Genomic DNA, 13,272 nt, shown 5'->3' with positions numbered 1-13,272 from the left:
TTCAACTGGAAGAATGGCGTCTCCCTCGTATCCACAGAGCGCCCCGGTCGTCTGCTTGTAATGTTTCCCTGCAGAAACGTTGTGCCATTGAGACAGTGTGCAGTACCATTTCAGACGGGTTCACTCCTCTGCTCGGCACGTTCTGATACGATGGATCAATAAAACAACAGAGATTGTGTGGTTTTTAAAACACTTGGTATCAACATATTGAACATTTTTAACCTCAGTGTGAACAGATGTGGAGCTGTGAGGTTTGAAGGTCAGCTCTGCTCTGCTAGTCATGGTTTTAGTAATGTAAGAAGTCAGTGTTTGCACACATTGAGGGGTGTGACTGAAGTGTGTTAAGTGTGTTGTTTTGAGTTTGAGTGTGTGTGCAGAAACAAGTTGTTGGAGCTGCAGGAGGGTGGAGACGGAGGAGCTGACGTCACCTCCCTCTGTCTCTCTCTCTTGTTCTCTGAGCTCTGTCTCTGTCCGCTGGGTTTTCTGAAACGCTCGAACATCTTGACTCAATTCCTCAGAATCAAATCTCTGCAAACAGAGAAAAAAAAAAGGAAGGCAGAGGCTTAAAAAAACTTCGAACACAAAACGTCTCGTAAACATAACTTCTACAGGCTGAAGTTCTTTTGGGATGTTTTCTCCTCTCGTTGAGGAACCTTCAACATGACAAACTCTGGGTGCTAAATCTCACAATTATTATCCGCTTAATAACATGCATCCACAGAGGGAAGGTGTTAGATTAAAAAATAAATTAAAGCTGGAATCTGGGCTCAGCTTTAGAGAGAGGGTGAGGAGCTCGCAGTGAAGCTGCTGCTCCTTTGCATCTAAAGGAGTCAGTCGAGGTGGTTCAGGCATCTGATCAGGATGCCTCCTGGTCACCTCCCTCGGCGACTCAGAGGAGACCCAGGAGTAGACCCAGAGCTCGCTGGAGGGATCATATATTCCGTTCTGGCCTGGGAACGCCTTTGGATCCCCCGGGTGGAGCTGGAAGATTTTGCTTAACCCGCTGCCACCGCGACCCGGACCCGGATAATCAGAAGATAATGGATGGATCAAGCATACAAGATTTTTCTTTAAATGTATCTCAGTTTGAAGTGGGTCAGTTAGGGACTTCGGTCTAAAAGGTTTGAAATATTTGGCTACTGCACTGACTAAAAGGCCTCAGACCAGTTTCATGCTGCTGCTTTAATGAACTCTTTAAAAATGTAAAGTCCCCGGCAGCAGTTTCTCTCCAGATGACCTGAAGCCAATCTGTCGTACACATAATAGATTCCAATCCCAGTGTGTGTGTGTATAAATGTGAGTGTGTTGTGATAGTTTGTGGAGTGTAATGACGCCCACATGCGTCCATGTGTCCAGCAGACTTTATTTTCCAGACTCATGAGTAAAACGCTGAATGTGAGCATCTCCAAAGCCGCATTATGAAGAGAATCAGTTCAAACTCCAGCAGTTGAGATGAGTCAGTGATAAACGGTTCAGAGCCGGACGACTGGTCCTCCTCGCCGGGTCAGTCTGAGTTGGGTGGTCTGAAAAACCCAGCACTCAGAGTTCAGCCTGGTCCAGCGTTCCCACACAGACCAGTAGGCGGTGTTGACAGGAAAAGTGGAGCTCAGGATGCAGATTCTCTGCTCTGGTTTTGGGGTAAACATCTGCGGTGTTGTTCTGCAGCCTCAGGGTTTAAAAACCTGGAAGGAAACCACGAGGGGGAGAGAGCTGACGGCGGGGCCTCTAAACCTCAGCATGCTCGGTGCTCGGACGTCACAGAGGAAGACTGTGAATGAGTTTGACACGGGCTGCATTAGCTGCGTTTTGGCAGACACATCCTGAGGTTTGAAGGAGAAGCTGTGGTTTAAAAAAAGGGAAGCGAGACAGCCACGATCAAAGTCAGAAAATGGAAATGAGCATCACAAGCTCAACACGAGGTGAGCGGAGAGCAGGGTGGTCTGCTGGGTTCGAGAGAAAGATCCCCGACCAGAAATCACAAAGGAGCAAAAAGAAGTTTCATTCTCAGGAAATAAAAAGTGTCCGCAGCTCCTCTGCTCCGACAAATACGATTTAAAGATCATAATTTATCCCTCGATGGACCCGCAGGGATTATGAAACCTCGATTGCACACGTTCATATTCGATGTGGAAATCTGAAGCGTACAAGTCAGAAATATTTAAAAAAGAACAGAAAAGTAGCTGATGTCGACGAGCCCAGTTTGAATGTTGTGTTTACAAAACTGCAATGAAAAAATGCTGCTGACTCTGCCTTTAATAATGGAAGAAAAAGAACAGCTCATTATTCATCTGTGTGTCCTCATGAACAGAACAAACGTGCCCGAGAAAAAGAAAAAAAACACATTTAAGTGGATCGATAACCAATTAAACACGCTGCTTTCTTTGTGTTGTATTCACTCTCACAGAAATAAGGAACGGATGAAGATTGTTTTTATGTTCTTGAGTCTGGAAACAACGTGCAAACTGCACATCAGACTAATAATGAAACATTAAAATAAGTCTCCAGTATGACCACATTCAGAAAGTGTTCGATTTTATTCCTCTGGGACAAACAAAATCCAGACCGTTTAACTCTTTAGCACGGAGCTGAAAATCCTCCCACAGAACGAGAAACAAGATGGTGATCTTCTGCCTGAAAAGTTGCTGAATTGCTCAACTTATCGTTCAAATAAAGTTGCCAATTCGTTATTTAAATCAACCAAGAAATCAAGAAATCATGATTTGACACTTAAAAAATAAAGCACACTCTCTCTCTCTCTCTCTCTTGCTTTGGGAGATGTTTAGACTAATCGTTCTGCAATTAAGTAGAAACAGTCATCATCTAGTTAGCCTAGCTTAGCATTAAGAAAAGATAAGAATCGAAAAATTAGTGACCAAGAATACTTGTTTTAAAGGGAAAATTAACTGATTTTACATATGGCAGACTTCATTCCCACCAGCGTTCAGCAGGGCAATGATAGTGAGTGCTGTCAGATGGGGCCCCCTTAGGGAGGTTTCCTACGTCATTGCAAAATTTGCACATTTTAGGTTGCTGCTTTGGTTCAAAGAGACCCTACTGGTCTGGGGGCCCGAGCAGTTGCCTGCCTTGCCTGTTGACAAACAGCGCCTCTGATATTGCTTACACATGGAGAAGAGTTCGAGCTGCTGGTTAGCGTCCGACTGCAGGCACGAGGATGATCAATGACTCTAATTATTCTTTCTTTAAATGATAACAAGTTATTGATCTCTGACTCAGCCAAAAACAGCCGACACACTCAGCAGTGGAATTAAAGAACCGTTTTAAGTTATCGATTCAGAAACAAATTAAAAACAGAAAAGGACAAACAACTTCAAGCTGCTGTTCTTTGAGCCGAGTCCGAGGAGAAAAAAAGATGCTACCGATTGATACCATTTGTGTTTAAATGACACATAGTTTAAAGTTGACCTATTCTGCTGATCCCCATTTGAAAACTCACATATAGTGTTATAATGCTGAATGTCCAAACTGAAGGTGGGCAAAGTGTCAGATCATGAGGTAAACGTATGTTGGAGTAATCCCAGGATGAGTCTGCAGAGGGCGCTAAACAGCTTGTTCTGTAAATCATGCCATAGTTCCACGATATGAAACCAAGAATTTCACCAGACGACTTCAGTCCTCTACGTAAGCCGATGAAACCTCTTAACACAGGCTGAATCTCGATGTCCTCCCTAAACCCTGAGCCCTTACTGACTTTATTGACGTCACCTGGAAAGTGGTTGAGTGCATGAGGCTGCGAGGGCTCCAATGGTTAAATACAAATGGGACAGCACTTTGCAACTTCCCTGTAACCATGACTACATGATTTCATGTAGCAAAAGCTCATTTTATGTTTTTTACTTTACTCATTCAGACATGGTGCTTATAAAAAGTTCTACTCAATATAGGCCGATATATAAATGTCTTCGTTGTGGGAAAATTAAAGATTAATCTTATCTTATATAAATATAACGGGACTAATATGCTCTCTGTCGCTCTTGTTTTTGTTTACAGACTTGCAAAGGAGTTCTGAATTAGCTGTCGTTTCCAAATAAACTTTTTTAGTAGACTGTAAATAGAGCGTGGTTTCACCTTCCTGTTTTCTTTACCGTCTCTACCTTTTTTCCGTTTTATGCCGTTTGTTTACCTTTCAATTGTTGTGGGCTTCCCCGGGAAATCAGTCACATTGCTATGAACTCTGGGTAATTCCCTCACGTTAAGTCTGCAGATATGCCTGTTTACGGACAGGTTGCATAAAGGGCTCGTAAAGTCAGCGAGAGATCCCTCAAACACTTGATGATTTGACAGTGGGACGGCACTAAGCCCTCACAGACTTACCGGGAATGCGCTCCAAAGTCAGTGTGTGAGGGTGGTCATCGAGACTGGACCATAGACTCTCTGCAGCCCTCCCCTGGTACCCCTGCAGCGTTCTACCCCCCCCCCCCCCCCCCGGAAAGCTTCAAGAAAGCTGGCCAATCAGAAGAAAGAGGGAACTTAGGGAGGGGAGCCTTAAAGAGACAGCAGCTGAAACAAACCTTTTCAGGCAGAGGCTGATTTATGGACCCCCGTATATTAGGACGTTCACACTTGCAGAAAACTCCGGATATTTCCAGGAGCAGCTGTTGTTGTGAAAACAAACAGCTTTTTTTCTGTAGAAAGTCCGAGTGAGCTGATGTGAGAATACAGCAGGATATTATCAGGAGAATTCAGCTCGAGCCAATGAGAGGGGGAGTGACGTTTTTATCCTGTGACTGGAGTCAGTGCATAGACTGTCTGCACGAGACGGCTACGATCTCTGTGCACTAGAGGTGTGACTTAAAAAAAACCACTAAAGGTTTACTAAACTTGCCAAACGTTTAAACGCCCAGGTATCGTCTATCAGTCCCTACACATCTTACTGATTGCTGCTTTAACACGTCATGCAGTGTTGGTTTGACTCATGAAAAAAAAACAGAAAAGTACAAAACAGAAAAATAATAAACTGCTATAAAAACAACCTCAAAGTTTGAATAAAATATGTTTATGTACATCCTCACAGATAAAGATGTTCCCTTTTGATTGATTTGACTTCTGATCTTTTCTTTGAATTCATTGATTTGCTGTAAATCAAAGCTCAATCATTAAACAACATTCAATTCAACACAGCACAAAACAGAGAAACTGTCCAACACAGCAGCTTTTGTTTACATCAGTTCTGTGGTTTTAATTTAAATAAACTATGAAACAGTGGATTGTGTGTCTGTGATGAGGCTCAAAGTCCTCTCTCTGTTAAACACTTCCTGTCCCTCCATCAGTGAGGGACTCTTTATGTTTCAGTCCTCGGCAGGTTTCTGTCGCAGAGCGGCGTCCGAGCGCACCGAGCTCTTCATCGCTCTCTGCATCAGCCAGGTGGCCAGGTGGATGCTGACGAAGGCGCCGCCCGCCGCCCACATCCAGTTCCTCCTGAGCCAGCTCTGAGGCTTCATCACGACTGTATGCGGGAGGGGAGACACACAAAAGAAGAAGAAAGCATTAGTTAAGGAAGGATTGGATTTTTTCCCCCCATACTTTTAAAGGGGACATATTATGAAAAATCCATTTGTGTTTTTGAACATATATCTGGGTAACCTGAGAGTCTACTGACCCACAACATGTGAAATAAACCCATCCAGTCCTTTGTTTGTGGTCTGCATAAGTCTTACAACACAGAGAAAAATGCTCTGTTTAAAATGTGCTCTCCTTGTGATGTCACAGTGGGATTCTGGTAAAAAGAAATCCCCTCCCCTCCCCTGGTATCTCCACCCATAGACTCCACCCCCAGCCTAGAACAAAACTTTAGCACAGGTCTGCCATTTTTATTCTCTCTACAGAGGAGTGATGTCTACTGGGAAAACTCAGGGGATGGGGGGGCTTAGGGCTGGGTGATATATTGAGTTTTTAAGATTTATCGATATATTTTCAATCGAGATAAAAGGTAAGACAATATCGTTAATATCGATATAGTTCATGTTGCATTAAAATAACGTTATATACATGTTTGGTAGAGCTGCCAGTTCACCTGTTTCTCACTCTCTCTCTCTGAGCCAAACTCAACAAACTAAATGGTTAACAAAACACACAACTGTGTTTATTTTGTTGTGCAGAAAATTAGTTAACTTCACAAACAGGAAGTTTATTTTCATGAACATGTTGAACTTGTGCAACTGACTGTTAATAAAAGACACATCGATATACTGTATATCGAGTATCGCCATTCAGCGGAAAAATATTGAGATATTAGTTTTGGTCCATATCTCCCAGCCCTAGGGGGGGCTCATTGCATTTAAAGAGACACACACCAAAACGGAGCGTTCTGAGAGAGCTGGTTTATACAGGGTCACAGAAAGAAGATTCTTTCTTAAAGATAAAATTACTGACGTGATGCTAAATCTGTTAGCCTGATAATGGAAATCTTCATTAAGCCGTAGCATCAATCTAACAAACTAGGGTGCACATCCTGGTCCATCAGTGAGAAAACAAGTTATTGAAACGCACACCTCTAATCTCTGCAGGACTGCACCTCTCTCTCTCTCTCTCTCAACTTAAAAAAAGAGCTTCATAATTTATTTTATTTAATCTTCTTTCAGACTTGAGTGAACCAGCCTCCCATCATCATCACTAAACCACATTCAAAGTTTGAACTGTTCACTATGTACTCAGTGCAGATAGTTTTCTTTGAGCAGCATCTAGTGGACAGAGCAGGAACTGCAGCTGAGCTTGCTGGTGTTAATTCAGAGAGCACAGACTGAGTTCTTTACCTCAGCGTGGTTACTTGTTCTTGGCAGGAGCAGCGGCGGGAGGAGAGACGTAGGCGACGATGCCCGGCTGAGGAATGTAGTCGTCTTTGTTTTTGCGCAGCAGCGGGTTTGCCTTTAGGTTGTACCAGCCCCAGTGGATCAGACCCAGACTTGTTCCCATCACAATCAGGACTTTGTAGCTCCTCCAGAACTCCTGCAGGCCCATGACTGACCCACACCGAGCGGGGAGACGCAAAGTGGAATTAAAAAAACATACAGTCAAAATCCATCTGGATGAAGGATGGTGACACACACACACACACACACACACACACACACACACACACACACACACACACACACACACACACACACACACACACACACACACACACACACACACACACACACACACACACACACACACACACACACACACACACACACACACACACACACACACACACACACACACACACCACAATAAATTGACAATTATTACAGTTTATCTCGCAGCGTAGGCTGACGTAATCTACTAACCCGGGGGAAACATCATGAGGTCAAGGAAAGATGTTAGGAGACTTCATAAAGGACTTAGGGAAAGGCGATCTCGTTGCTCTGACAATCCGACCACATTTCCACTAGGCCACGTCATTAAATGCGACGGGCCGGCGGAGGTTAATGACGTGGGTCTGCCGTGTTGAAACTACAATGTTCAGAAAATGGACTACTAAAAGATCATCTATAAAACTTTCCCCTGTGCCTTCTTACCGGTGAAATAATCCTGATCACCACGAGGGGGATTGAAATAAAAGAAATATAGACTACCAGTCTACAAGTAAGAAAAGTGAAACCATCAGCTTCCTGTCCACTCAGAAATCAACATCAACATAAATATGATGTATATATATATATATATATATATAATATAGCCATATTCATATGATGAATATGGCTGACTTTTTTTGACAGTCAGACACTATAGTCTGTTTCTGAACTTGTTTCAACAACTGGAAACTTCTCCATTCTATAATGTTTACTACAACTGTGCTGTCTGTAAACTGGTAAATAAGTTCAGTCATGTGTGCAACACAAGCTGGGTCACTGTCTTCACTGATCTTTATGTGACACTGTGTTCAATATCTACACAGTTCAACACATGTGGAAATATTATTCATCTATTTCATTCTCTGTGTTACTAAATATCTTATTATTTCTTCACATTCTCTGCACTTTTGTACTTTTATTCTGTTCACTCTACATATTTCTAATCTATATTTTTCTTCTTCTATTTTGTGTTTGAGATCTACAGTAATGACCAAATGATTAATAAAGTATTTTTTATTAAATTAGAAACACTTCACAGCAGCTGGAGCACAAAGTCCATATTTTAAAGCACAGGTAAAGAGTCAAATATGTAATAAAGTGACTGAACGTGAGTGTAAACACGATATTAAAATAAGATAAACTAGCTAACTAAATACTGCCAGACGTTATTTTATAGAGCTTTAACAAACAGTTGAACTATTTTAAATCGTGAAGTTATTTAACAGTTATGTTAGTTAACACACCTGAGCAGGTGATTCAGACTTTATCATACATTAAAATCATAAACGAACCTGTGGAGAATTCACGGAAGAGCTCTCACCTTCAGAAATCAGCTGCAGCCCACCATGATGTCCCGAATGAGGTCCTGATCCGGTCTGAGGTGGCTGATCAGATGCCTGAACAATTTCATCACCAACGTTCCCGCGTTAAAATAAAAAAATCATGTTTGTTAAAAAAATTATGTTGCCAAAAAACGATTCATGATCAGCGCTATGTAAAGATATATCACCACACATAAAACACGATGATAACAACAACACATCTGGTTTTTTTGTAACTTTGTGGAGTCAGGCAACGTTGTAGGAGCCTATAACGGTCAAAATGCTATAATAATAAAATAATAATAGTTACAGTAAAATTAATAATAATAACTTTATATAGTTTTAAAATAATAATTTTACAAATAATAAAAATAATTATAATAATAATATTAATAATAATAGCCTAATGATACAATTTAAAATGAAATTACAATTGGAAATAATTATATAACTACAACAATATTACAACTAAAAGTATAAATAAACAAAAGTATAAATAAACCTTAAGTGTAACTCAACCACAATGTTTAAATCACGGTGCTTGATTGTGTTGCTGTTATTGTTATCTGGCGATGTTCAGTCTAACCCTGGTCCTGATTTCAATTGTATTCAAACTGCTGCTGATTTTAGCTTAAGATCTGGTTTGGGTATTATTCATTTAAATGTCCGTAGTCTTCTACCTAAAATAGACTTTGTTAGAGTTTGGGCACAGACAACTAATGCTGATAGAATTGTAATTTCTGAGAGTTGGTTGAACAAATCTATTAATATTAGTGTTGTTTCTGTTAATGGTTACAATATAAGTCGTGCTGATCGTGTTAAACGTGGTGGTGGAATAATTGTGTATTCTAAATGTAAATTCCACACTAAAGTATTGGTCAAGAAGTCAATACCTAATCAGTTTGAAATTCTAGCTTTACAGGTTGAGTTGTCCAAGGGCTGTCATATTACTGTTGTTGGTTGCTACAGACCTCCTTCTGCAGCTAAGGAAACCTTGTCCTCCTTATCTAATATTCTTTCTAAATGATCTGACAACGAGATAGCCCTCTGTGGTGATCTAAACTGGGACTGGCAGTCACCAGCCTCAAATGAATTTAAAACATACTGTAACTCAATGAATTTTACACAGTTAATTGATTCTCCCACTCGTCCAAACCATAAGTGCCCAGAAAAATCTACTTTAATTGATTTGTTCATTACTAATAATCTTCATAAGTATACCTCTGTAAGTGTATTTCCATATGACGTGAGTGACCACTGTGTTATTGCAAGGTGTCAGGGATACTAGAATTCCAAAAGTTAAACCTCGTTACATCACAAAACGTGATACAAAACACTTTAGTGAACAGGCCTACATATTTGATCTTAATTTCGCGGATTGGAGCAGGGTCTCCTTAATACCTGATGTTGAACTAGCCTGGTCTTATTTTGCTGAAATGCTTATGTCAATCATTGATAAACATGCCCCTTATAAAAGGTATAGAGTGAAGGGCAGGGAAAATCCCTGGTTCTCTGAAGAATTGTCTAATTTAATCCGAGAAAGAAATGATTATTGGGCAAAAGCAAGAAAGTTGAACACTGATGCTCTCTGGGCTACTTTTAGATGCTTAAGGAATAAATGTACTGCCTTAGTCAAGAAGGTAAAATCTAGCTATTATCTTGCCCTTACAACTGAAAATTTAAATAACCCACGGAAATTCTGGCAGACAATCAAATCTCTATCTCCAAATAACTCCTCTAGTCTTCCAACTTGCATTGTGTCAGAGTCTGCCTCTATCCATAGACAGAGCTGAGATGCTCAATTGTTTAAATAAGTATTTTGTTTCTTCTGGTTTTCTTTTTGATAAAGTAAATACGCCCTCTACTGCACTGGCTCCACTTGCTATTGCTGAGCCCCCTTTGGATAATGAATTTAACTTTAGACTCTTCACTGTTGCTGAAGTACATAAAGCTCGTAAGAAATTAAATTAAAAAAAACACCAGGGCCAGATAATATAGGTGTTTATTTTTTAAAACTCGCCACAGATTTTATTGCAGAGCCACTGACCTACATTTTTAATTTAAGTCTAACTAGTGAGAAAATCCCCAAAATATGGAAAACGGCTCACGTTCTTCCCCTCTTAAAAGGTGGCGAACCGTCGAGCCTCAATAACTACAGGCCTATTTCAAATCTGTCTCCTTTAGCCAAGATTTTAGAAAGCCTGGTTAGTGATCAGATGAAGGATTTCTTGAGTCTTAATGAAATTTTATCTTATCAATCTGGTTTTAGAAAATCACACAGTACAGTCACAGCAGCTACTAAAATAGTAAATTATATTTTTATGGCCCTGGATAGCAAACAACACTGTGCTTGTCTTTTTTATTGATTTTTGCAAGACCTTCGATATGGTGGACCATGATGTGTTATTGCATAGACTGGCTAATATAGGATTGTCTAATTCTGCTGTTGGTTGGTTTTCTAACTATCTTTCAGACAGGACTTAATGTGTTAAAATTGATGGCTGCTCCTCTGATACTTTGGCTGTCCACAAGGGGGTGCCACAAGGCTCTATATTAGGTCCCTTCTTGTTTACTATTTATATTAATGATTTGGGGAAATATGTCCAAAATGCAAATGCCCATTTTTATGCTGACGATACTGTTATTTATTGTTTTGGAGAGACTGTGTTAAAGGCTGTTGATCGCTTGCAAGCTGCTTTTAATGATGATCTTCACTAAATCCAGGGACAAAAATAACTGTCAGCCCACTCTATTTACATTTCAAGGTACTCTTATTGAGACCGTTTCCACTTTTAAACACCTTGGTATCATCCTTGATGACAATTTGTCTTTTAAACCCCATATCGAGAACCTGGCAAAGAAACTAAAGGTGAGATTGGGCTTTTATTTCAGACATAAATCCTGTTTTTCTTTTGTTTCTAAAAAGAGGCTTATTGCTGCTACTTTTATTCCATTATTAGATTATAGTGATGTACTGTACATGACTGCCTGCTCTACCTCACTGCACATGCTGGATGCTACTTATCATTGTGCGTTAAGATTCATTACGGGCTGTAAATCACTCACCCATCATTGCACCCTGTACTCTAAAGTAGGCTGGCTGTCCCTGTCAGCTCGTAGGCTTCTTCACTGGTACACCTTCATTTATAAAGCAATGACTACTCCCTTCATACCTCTGCACCTACCTCACTTTTAAATCAAATCCATCATACAGTTTGTGCTCTCTGGACTTTCTATCTACGTCAGTCCCCAGAACTCGTACTGAGTTTGGGAAGAGGGCCTTCATGTACTCTGCTCCCTCTGCATGGAACAGTCTTCAAAAAACACTCAAATTGCAGGAACTCGTCACTATTAATGATTTTAAAACTCGGCCCACAAGTTTTTTAATGGCTAATTTTGGAGTGTGTAAATGTTTCACTGCATAGTATTTTATCATCATCACAGAATTGTTCTTTTAGTGTGTGTTGTGGTGCACTGTTGTGTTTTGTTTTTGTTTAACTCCTCCTTCTTCTTCTTCTTCACCTTTTGGACTGTATTTGTCTCTTTTTCTCATGTCTGTAACTTCCTGCACATTAATCATGCGAAGAGGAAGTAAGACAAACTTTAACAGCTTGACTTCTGCCGCCTGATAACCACAGAGGAACATTTGCTGTAGAGACGACATCTCCTCCCTGTTGTAAGTATTCAATGATATGTCTGATATTTATTGAATTTATTGGTGATTGAACTTTGTTGTCTATTTTGCCATTAAGATGTATAAATCATATAAATCATATAAAAAATAAATAAGAGTACACTTTCAATCAGTGATTGGTAAATCTGTTTAAGGTGCACTGGCTGACTTCAGAGTTCCTAAATTTACTCAGCAGAAAGAGTCTCTGTTGTGTTTTTGTTTGTAAAAACGATCAGTTCTGTGGTCCATGTTTGACCTGATTGTGTTTCCTGATGTGCTCTGTGTTTCAGTGGTGAAGGGAGAGGATACCTGGGGAGTGACTTACTCTTCTGCTCAGATCTGTGCCGTCAAAGGATCAACAGTGGAGATACCCTGCACCTACACATAATGCACATTCAACACAGAACTTTTTGTCAGAGTGGTGGTTCTTCTCTCAAGCTCTGCCTGTTTTCACCCACACACACACACACACACACACACACACACACACACACACACACACACACACACACACACACACACACACCAAGTAACTTCTCCTCTGCTGCAGCGGCTGATTATCACGTTTCATTGGCTGCATTCTCACACATTTTATCTGAACTGCTGTCTGATCGTGTCCTTACATGGAGTTACATTAAAGATTCTTGATATTCTTATCCTTAGTAAGCCAACCTCGTTAGTACCATAGATTCTTTTTTAAAATAACGTCAGTACTGGACGCCAGTCTGTAACTTCATGCATATTCATAATGTGAAGAGGAAGTAAGTCAAACTTTAACAGCTTGACTTCTGCTGCCTGATGACCACAGAGGAACATTTGCTGTAGAGACGACATCTCCTCCCTGTTGTAAGTATTCAATGATATGTCTGATATTTATTGAAACATGTACAGACCTTCTGTTAATGTGTTTTATTTACTCTGAAGTCACACAGGGATGAGAGGAGCAGCTATGAGTTTGAAAGCAGCAGTGAGTGGATTGGTTATCTTCCTTCTCTCTCTGTCAGGTACTGTATATCCTCACTAAAACTTTCATCACTGAACGTATTTGGATAAGGCTTAAATTGTTTTAAAAAATGATAAAAGAGTAGACTCTTTAATGTTCAGGTTTATTAGATTGAGTGTTAGATATGAAGCAAACTGTTAAAGACATGTTTGCTTCTGTTTCTTTCTATAATTAGATTGTTTTGTCTCACCATGTTTC

General features: G+C 40.3%; 1 protein-coding gene across 1 annotated transcript in view; it reads left to right on the top strand.

Moving 5' to 3' along the window:
• The first annotated feature begins 12,438 nt into the window (after nt 1–12,438).
• Nucleotides 12,439–13,272, top strand: part of LOC132955040 (titin-like) — a 58,084-nt gene continuing 57,250 nt past the window's right edge. Inside the window, exons 1-2 of the mRNA XM_061027663.1 lie at nt 12,439–12,917; nt 12,996–13,075. Of these exons, the coding sequence (XP_060883646.1) occupies nt 13,006–13,075 (70 nt within the window). The 5' untranslated portion in view covers nt 12,439–12,917; nt 12,996–13,005. The remainder of the gene's footprint in view (nt 12,918–12,995; nt 13,076–13,272) is intronic.

This window comes from Labrus mixtus, chromosome 2, assembly GCF_963584025.1.
Source record: "Labrus mixtus chromosome 2, fLabMix1.1, whole genome shotgun sequence".
In the NCBI taxonomy this organism is placed as follows: Eukaryota; Metazoa; Chordata; class Actinopteri; order Labriformes; family Labridae; genus Labrus; species Labrus mixtus.
This window is presented reverse-complemented; position numbering and strand designations above follow the sequence as displayed.